At 36.2% G+C, this 9,606-nt stretch overlaps 1 protein-coding gene across 1 annotated transcript in view; it reads left to right on the plus strand.

Moving 5' to 3' along the window:
* The window catches only part of LOC101313853 (protein SCAI-like), a 20,605-nt gene extending 13,987 nt beyond the window's left edge, over window positions 1-6,618 (plus strand). Inside the window, exons 10-13 of the mRNA XM_004308578.1 lie at window positions 5,025-5,205; window positions 5,311-5,360; window positions 6,054-6,159; window positions 6,244-6,618. Of these exons, the coding sequence (XP_004308626.1) occupies window positions 5,025-5,205; window positions 5,311-5,360; window positions 6,054-6,159; window positions 6,244-6,306 (400 nt within the window). The 3' untranslated portion in view covers window positions 6,307-6,618. The remainder of the gene's footprint in view (window positions 1-5,024; window positions 5,206-5,310; window positions 5,361-6,053; window positions 6,160-6,243) is intronic.
* The last annotated feature ends 2,988 nt before the right edge of the window (window positions 6,619-9,606 follow it).

The raw sequence follows: 9,606 nt of genomic DNA on the forward strand, positions 1-9,606 counted from the left end.
AAAATTTTTATATGGGCAGTTGCGTCTCATCTACGTGAGAGTTTTTCATGTGGAAGGTTTGACCAAAATACGTAAATAGAGGGAGATATGAGCGTTTTCGTGTGATAAGTGACAATTGATTAGGGTTGACCGTTTCGATCGAGCCCTTAACGTTGTCGGATCCAGTTGAATTTTTTACCATAGACATCTTTCGTCATAATGATCATATCTGACGGTCAAATTTTGGTTTGTGAATTTTAGTCATCGGAATCACAACGTGTCTACTAATGTTGTATAACTTGTTTAGTAGGTTATACAACTTTGTGAACTAGCTCTACATAGGCTGCAAAATTATCAAAAATCTCGTGAAATAAGATGTGTTCAGAATGGTGAAATACGGCTATGATTCAAAAATCACGTAAATCGGGTAACGTCTCGGTGCCGATAGTAGCGGTCAACCTTATTTACAGTTATTATTCCCTATGGGGAGCCCTATCGTCGGAAGGTAAATGTCTCAAAATTTTTATATAGGCGGTTGCGTCTCATCTACGTGAAAGTTTTTTGTGTAGAAGGTTTGACCGAACTACGTAATATAGAGGGAGATATGAGCGTTTTCGTGAATTTATAGACTTTAGCAGATGAGATATTAAAAAAGTCGTCGGCTAAGGTCAAAATTTTTTTGACGGTAAACCAAATTTGGAGGAAAATTTTCAAAGGACTTTAGCCGACGAAAATATGTGAAAAGTCGTCGGCTAAAGTCAAAAAATTTTCAAAATTTTCAACCAAAATTTTTTGGCGGTCAACCAAAATTTTCAAAAGAGTTTAGCAGACGAAAATAAATAATTTCGTCAGGTAAAGTTCTTTATATAGGAGTTTTACCGGAGGTGGATGGTATGAAGTCAGAAAATCAGAAAAAGTTCTGGATTTTCTTCTCGGCCTAGCTCCGCCGTCAAGCCACCGGAGACCGCCACACTTGTCCCAAAAGCTTCGCCGTCGTCTCTACTTCATTGCTGGACAGGTGGTGCATCAAGTGGCGCCGCCATGAGGGATAAATCAAGCTCCAAAACTCCGCCGGTTCGGATTCGGTGTTGATCGAATTTCTCCTTCCTCAGGTCACCATTTGGTGAGTTCTATATATGGATAAGTTGAGTTTGATTAGTACTACATTCCCCTAGAATTTGGTAGCTCGATTCGGTGTGTGTGAGGAGAATCGAAGATTTGAAGTTTTTAGGGTTTAAAATTGGGGATTTTTATATTTTGATTCAATTGACCTGTTTAGGCTTAGAATTGGGCTTCGACTTCTTCTAGAAAGTTGTTCGAAATGTTGAGAGGAAGATTCTATCAAATTTTGGTGGTGATTGGAGGTGGTTGAAAGTTTCTGCAGTTTTTTTTTCAAGAACCAGCAATTTTAGCCGATGATATTTAAAGGTTTATTTGTCGGCTATAGTATTTTTAAATTTTTTTATAAGGTTTAGCCGACGAATTATGGCATATTTCGTCGGTTATTGTTATTTTTTAAATTTTTTTATAAGGTTTAGCCGACGAAACAGACTATATTTCGTTGGCTATAGTTATTTTTTAAAATTTTTTATAAGGTTTAGCCGACGAAACAGACTATATTTCGTCGGTTATAGTCTGGGAAAAAATTTTTATTACAGACTTTAGCCGACGAATATCTTAATTGTTTTGTCGGCTAAAGTCTAGGAAAAAAACCGACGACATGTTTTTCGTCGGCTAAACTGTGGGACTATAGCTGACGAAATTTTTTTTTCGTCGGCTAAAGTCATCGCCGACGACCTTTTCCTGACGAAATCTTAGCCGACGAATTAAGCTAACAGGCCGACGAAACTTTTTCGTCGGCTAAAGTGCTTGTCATGGTAGTGTATTAAACATAGATAACTAGTTATTCTATAAAATATGTCATGATAAAGATGCAGTACTTGACAACATGATCTGCAAGATCAAACTAAAGCTAATATAGATATATAAAAAAAAAAAAAAAGAACAACCTAAATGAATTGTGGAGAAAAGTAGGGGTTAGGGGCGAAAACATGCTTTCAACGATTTTAGGGTAGAAGATGTTGAAAAGAATACTTTTAGCGCGATTTTTTTTTTTAAATAATAGATGTTTGTTTTGGTCATTTAGCTTATCTATAAAATCTCAATATAAACATAAAATAATAGAGGTGTGTATTTAAAATTTCTCCTTGATTTCAATATAATATTACTAAAATGTATAAAAGTATGATGTCTTAATTTTGTTGTTCAACCCTTGCAACTTGCGGTTTGAGATACACCTAAAATGCTAGTACTAGGTCCAAATGATTTTGATAAATCATGGTAAAAGATAATTTATGAAAAGACGAGATTACAATATAACCACGTATGTAGGCTCTGTATTATACTGTTAATATGTAACCACATGATTACAATCAATACACTGAATCAAAATAGTCCATTTGGTTTGTTTGTTATACATAATTTATCAACTGAGACAATCAAAATAATAAACAAAACTAGATCAACATATAGAGAAAAAATTGTGTTGAGAGTGATCGAAAAATGTAATTCATTTTTTTTATGGGTACATTAGTAATTAAAATAGTAATTAATTACGTTCCTATTTTAATTTCATGTGGTAAATAAACAGCTCAATAGAATTGAAATCTCCACATACTATTCCATTCCGTTTCTCATTCTTCCGTCTTTCATTCCTGATAAATTCTATTCGAAGTAAGTAAATGTGCCATTTGTTAACTCCTTCTATTTCACACTCGTAAGTATTTCGTAAGATATATACTTGGATTTAGAATGCTCGATCGGGACCTAAATCATGCTCAGGTCTTCATCACACGGCCTGCCTTAGTAACTCAGAACCTTTATGCTGATAACTAGATGGTATACAAGTGGCATGGCTTACTACTTGGGATATGGCATACACGAGTTTAATTTGCTACTTCAGGTCGATCGATGAATTTATATGTGTACTGTACTATTCCTGTATTGATCGATAGATGGTCTCTCACTCTATTTATAAAATATAGGTTCAGTATAATGCGCGCTGGGGTTCATGAACATAGAGAGAAGCATTCTATTTAAGGCTTGTGAACACCACTTTGAGATTTGAACGAATAAAAGTAAGTTTTCCAGCAAGCTTCTAAATCCTTTCAGGTTTTTGTGGTGCAACCTAACTCTAATCGATCTCTAGGTATGATGTCAAGATCTAGAGGTACCAGAAGTGGTGTGGTTTTAGATTACCTAATTCGATCGGGTGCTTGCAGAAAAAGTGCACTTAATTCCTTCTCTATATAATCATGTACGTCAGAGCCGGGGGTAATATACAATGCTCAGGAGCAACTTATTGCATCGATCGGTCTTTCTTAGCAAACATATCATATACTATATATTTCTCAGAAGATGGATGATCGATATGCTTGAAGCAGAAGAACCTATATATTCTAGATTGTACGTATAGCTAGGGCCTTCTTGCATCGGAATGTTGCACATAAGAGTTATTATATTGGGTTGTTCATGGACTTAATGTAATCGATCGATCAATTCATCGTGTCTAGGATTAGTGTATTGATTAGATACATATGGTGTTCTATAGACTTCTAGTATTGAAAATAGCTAGGTTCATTGGATTGCTAAGGTTAATGGGCTTAGAGCCTAGATATACAGTAGTGTATTATTTTATTGAATTAAATTTATTTTACCTTCCTGAGGTTTCAAGTTGAGCTTATTTCAGCCCCCAATCTCTCACTTTTGAAAATTTACCTCCTGAAGTTTCTAATTTTCATCAGTTTAGCTTATTTGTTAAGATTTTGTCCAATTTGAAGGTTAGATGCTAACATGAAATCTTATAAATTGAGTCATAAAGTGTGATTTTTGTCGTTTACCGACTGTTCTAGCCCTAAAAGTGAGCTATAAAGTCAAAATTAACATTCAATTTTGACGGATTCTTAGCAAATAAGCAAAGCTGATGAAATTTATAAACTTTAGGGGGTAAATTTTCAAAATTGAGAGGTTGGGGGCTGAAATGAGGTCAACTCGAAACCTCATAAGGGTAAAATGAATTTAATCCTATTCTATTTAAGGCTTGTAAACCCTTCTTGAGATGAGATAATATAATTTTCAGCAAGCTCTTCTGCTTCCTTTTAGGTTTTGTGAGGACAGAGCTAACTCTATGTTGATGTCTAGGTGCTTACCAGCAGTGTGATCATTACTGTGATGCTAGTTGTGTAATCATGTTTTGTCACCATGTATAACATCCTAGTTCCTACCTTGCCTGATTTACATGCATCTGAGCCAAAACAGTACAATCCTCTAATGGTTTGTCCTTGTGCTACTTATTCAAACATTCCCTAGCTCGTTTGCACTTAAGTGAATAATGACAGTGATCACAGTCACAAGTTACTTGAATTCATGATTTTAACTTTTAGAGCATGTATCCCAATGAGGTGGATTCCATGCTCTATTGATCTTCACCTCATCATTTGCTCTTCGAGTTTGGTCAGTGGGTATTTCAGATTGACATAGAGAATTCGTATCAGCTTGAATTGCCCAACTGCTAAATGCTAATTGCTTGTTTGGTAGTTTCGGACTCTAGTCCTCTACATTTTCAACTACTATACATGTCAAATTAGTTTACTCGAAAATGACAATAACTGTGGTCTATTTTAACAGTACTGTTGTAGCCCTATAGCTTTGTACACGTACAAGTTGGTGGCTTCTAACTTTTTTCCATAGCAGACCAACTGTTCCTTAGTTGCTTCTCTCCTAACTTTAGCACTACTCCAAAAGATTAGGTACCAATTAGGTTATCAGAAAATAGAACAATATATGAAACAAAATAATATGGAATATGCAGTCTGGAATTTAAAAAATCATAAAGTTCATCATTCCATCATTCCATTACCCATTCCAATTAAAAAAAAAAAAAACTAAAATCTGAAATTTTCTTATTATAAAAATTTCTAGAGTATGTAGCTAAATTCCCAAAATACCCCTCCCAACAAAATTTAACCCAGCAAATCACATTGAAGCAAAGCCCAGAGAGAGAGAGCAAGAGTAGTGATCATTCGTAAACCAGCGAGTCGAAGAAGAAGAAAAATGGTGTGTCGAAATTCCTCCTCTCCTTCTTCTCCGCTCAGAATCCAAATCCTCTTAGTACTGTCGTTGCTCTTCTCTCCCATAGTTCTCGCCAAGTCCCGTCGCCCAATCACCGTATGTAGTACTCCAAATGTCTCCTCTTGTTTCTTCTCTGTTTTTCTATGTTGTGAATTTTGTTGCTGATTCTGAATTGGGTTTGTGTTTGTGGGTAATTTACAGGACATTGAGACAAGGCAGAAGAAGGCCCAATGCTATGCTGATATTGAGAGGTACCCACCTACACCATCCTCCAAATCTTTGCTGATATGGCATCTGTGTCAGTTGTGGAATTCGGTTAAAACCATCGAATACAGTTGAGATTCTAGAGACAACTCTTGTTAGTTTTTTCACTTGCTAAGTTATGCAAGTCTAGTAATGTTTATTCTTAGCATATGGTCCAATTTTGAAGGGTCAGCATTTAACAACCAATGTTTAACTAGCTTCGAAACGAAAGCCATTCTAGTCCTGATTTGAGAATGCAACTTGGGTATTGTCTCTGGAAGCTAGGATATTTTAGGTTCATATAGTTGTGATAGGGAAACTTCAGAAATAAGTGGGAGTTTTATATATGCATATACCGGGTAAATCAAAGTCAGATAGTTAGATGTCAATGACATATGTATTATTTCTTGTACATTCCGTTGAGAGATATGAGGGTTGCATTTAGCTGCTGGCCGTATCTATAATTGGTCCCAAGAGGGCCATCCTTTGTCGGTTCCGGATCAGAAAATCAGATACAACAGATATATTTCATTTCTATTAGGATTAAGGACCAATATCCATTACTTCTGTTTTTTCGCTCCCAACAAAATGTCAGTTTCTTGTTTCTGTTAAAGATAATAATAGATTGTCATAGGGATTATTTCTCTGATAAATGGCTTGTGCTCTAATTGCTCTTTCTTATTGTTTTACATTTGGAATAGTGGCTTGTGGGGCTGGCAGTGCAAGTCAAGTATGATAGCCAAGGAGAACTGTGTTTTGAAATGCCTCTCTCCAACTTGTTATGAGATTGTCTATGAGAGTGATCCAGTAAGTTGGTGTATATTAGGCTCTATGTGATTGACTAGTACACGTTAAATTTCTTATTTTCACTTTCTTTTGTTCTCATTGTAGCTTGAAGAAGGAGAGAAAGATCTTGTTAGGGGACAAGAATTCAAGTACTGCATGCATAAGTAAGTTCCATTTCTCTAGTGTTTTAAATTTTCTTTTTACATGTTTCATGGTGCAAATTCATGATTAGAATCCCAGGATATTAAGATTTCACAATGACCATGTTTTGAAACAATCAGTGTTTTATTTTATTGATGGCTTCATGTGAGGGACAATTTGTTAATATATGATAGTTTACTGGAAACCTTGGTTACCGAGTTTTAATTTTTCCTTCTAAAGGGCCTTGCCATCGTTAGGATAGATTTTCGGGAACATGAACTGGTTGACTAAGAATGTGAAAACTCCTGTCCTTTTTCCAGAATCTGAAAAATTTTCGGTGTTTTGGAACTATCGGTGTTTTATTTCATTGATGTCTTCATGTGAGAAAAAATTGTGAATAGATTTAGTGTGTTAATGTGATAAATTACTGGAAAAACATTAGTTTCCGATTTTTCCCTTAACGGTCTTGCCATCAATATGATAGATTTTCGGGAACCATGAACTAGTTCACTAAGAATGTGAAAACTCCAGTCTTTCTTGCAGAATCTGAAAATGATAATCCTGTAGTTCTTGTATCTCAATTATAGAAAACATCAACATTCATGCAATAATTTAAAGAATTTTAGGAAGATTAATGGGCTGATTGAAAGAGAAGTTTGTAAGAGATTGATCTGTTCTCCATTTTGCATTACAAACTTAATTCTTGGTTGAATATTCCTGTTTGCTAATCTTGATTGAACTTTTCCAATTTTTAAATATCTACCATAGAGACTTAGCATGTGTTTTGCTGGATTATGACCTATTAGTAGTTCATCTAGGTTGTTGGACCAGGGAAGGGAAATACTGCATATCTCGCAAAGAACATAGTAGTCAGAGTTTGATGTAAAATTCTGTTACATTAAATTCTAACTTTTCTCAGAGCTATAATGATTAGAAAGTACTCTATTTGGAATCGCAAGACTAAGACATTGACCAAACTCTGACACTGGCTTTTTTGGTCCAGAGAGATGTCTTAGTTATAATTTAAAGGACTAAATTCAGTTTACCCCCTCAAACTTTAAGGATCAGTTTGGTCCTTGATTTTTTTTAAATCATGTTGGTCCTTGATTTTTTTTAAATCATGTTGGTCCTGGTACTCTCAATTCTGCTTTTTCATTGTAAAAGCGATAAGGTGGCAAACCAATGAGTTGCTACGCATGGGTCAGTTGAGAAAAGGCTTTCAAATTTCTCTGCTATGCTTTGGGATAGCATGACTTGAGAAGAAAATAAGGGTTTTTCATCTTCATCCCCTAGGCAGGAACCTAAAGTATATGAGGCCGTCAAGGGACACCTACAGTCCAGTGTGTTTGAAGAAGAAAGGGAATACTTACAATACTTGTGGCAGTAAAGAGAATACCTACAATAATTGAGTCAGAAAAAAAAGAAAAAGAAAAAGGAATCACCTATAGTATTTGAAGTAGAAAAGGAATATGAGGTAATTGTACAACAACATTGTTTGGGTTTAGCTCTGTTTCTCAATGCACAATCATTACAAGCAGTAAGATTGGCAAAAGAGTAACATTTGGCAAACACTCGTGGATTTTAGTTGTGAACATGGTTAGAGAGACAGTGGAAATTACATCTATTCCAATTTTGAGGATGCACATATGTGGGATGGGTTAGTAACACAAATGTGTGAAAATAATACATACCTCAAAGTCCATGTACTGGTTTTAGCTTGTTGGCTAGCCTCTTGGGGCTCTGTCCCTTTAAAAAAAGAAAAGAATATAACACTTACTAATAAAAGAACATTGAGGGGCCTCGAGAATTATGAGCAGCACCTGTAATTTTGTTATAATGTGACAGTTTGAGCTACTTAAATTAGTTTATTACAGTTTCTTGACAATACATGCCTAAAACTGAGCCTTGGTATAAAACTAATAAATAGAGTGAGCCTCAAATCCATGAATGTAGGCTTAGGCTAGGAATCTTTGCTGAACGGAATTTAAACCTTACCAGTGGATTGTTTTGTTTCCGCACATTTCCTCATCCTTGAATCCTCTTGTTGCCTTTACTTTTAGTTAATGAGGTTGGTCTTGGCATTTCAATAATGTTGATTTTACTGTATTTTGATCTGGTAAGTTACTAGCTTCTCGCTGACTTTTCCTTCCTCTCCTGTTTAACATTTTGATTTGCTGTTAGAATATTTCCGCCTGCTCGTGATGATTTACTTGAGGTCATGTTGGCTTGCAGGTTATCTTTGGGGGAGAGCCTTGAGGGTATTAAGGGCTCCTTTAATTATTAAAAGTGAGTTCCGAGTATCGCATGTAAGATATATGAAGCTTTGATTCTCCTTAAAGAATGTATGTGGACTGAGACTTTCATTTTCCAGTCATCAATTGGTTGTTTTCGCCTTGGTGTTTGCATGTGGAAGAATATTTTAGACGTGAAGCTTAAGTTCAAATCCAGGTTGTCCATAGTCCGAAATTAAGACTGGAAGCGGTAACAAAAGAAACAAATGTGACAAACAGAGACCACTGTTTTATTCGTATACAGTTTCGTTTAGTTGTCTACTTGGATTTTTGGATGGGAACGATACTGACCATGTTTTAGCCATCAGTAGTGTGTTGACTTACTATTTATTTTTTAAATACGTGACAGTAGTCAGTCTTCTACATCCTTTCCCAGAAATGGAATTGTGGAAATAGTTGGAGTTTGAAATGAAAAAGCCTCTGATAATATGGGAGCGCTTCTGTCGTGGACCGCAAAGCTGCGGACTCAATACGAACTTTTAAACTAGGCCGTTAGATTGTATGTAAGTACAGATTCACAAGCCTCTGGTCTCTCTTTCTTTCTTTATTAAACATGGAAGACGATTGGGATCTCACCGCCGTGGTCAGAGGCTGCTCCACCGCCACTACCACCACCACAAAGCCAACCACCTCTTTCATCTCAGACCATCATCACCACCACCACTTCCACTCTAGCCCTCTCCTCTCTTCTTCATTTGGTCAACAGGGTTTTGTCTCCAACAACACTAGTCAAACCCAAACACAAACCCAAACCGTCTCTGTTCTTCCTATTGTTCCAGATCCCATTAAACCCACAAGTGCAATTGAGGAACTGCATGATCTTTACAAGCCATTCTTCCCCAAATCTCATCACAAGATTCACACCCCATCTCTTCTTTCTCCTCCCCCACAAATCACTCCACAGCCTAATTTCTCCTCCCATCAACAACTCCACAAACGCCAGCCTAAGCTTTCTGCCACTAATACCACACAGCGCTCCAAAAAAGAGGTGAGAGAGAGAGAGAGAGAGAGAGAGAGAGAGAGAGAGAGAGTAGTA

Source organism: Fragaria vesca, linkage group LG7, assembly GCF_000184155.1.
Source record: "Fragaria vesca subsp. vesca linkage group LG7, FraVesHawaii_1.0, whole genome shotgun sequence".
In the NCBI taxonomy this organism is placed as follows: Eukaryota; Viridiplantae; Streptophyta; class Magnoliopsida; order Rosales; family Rosaceae; genus Fragaria; species Fragaria vesca.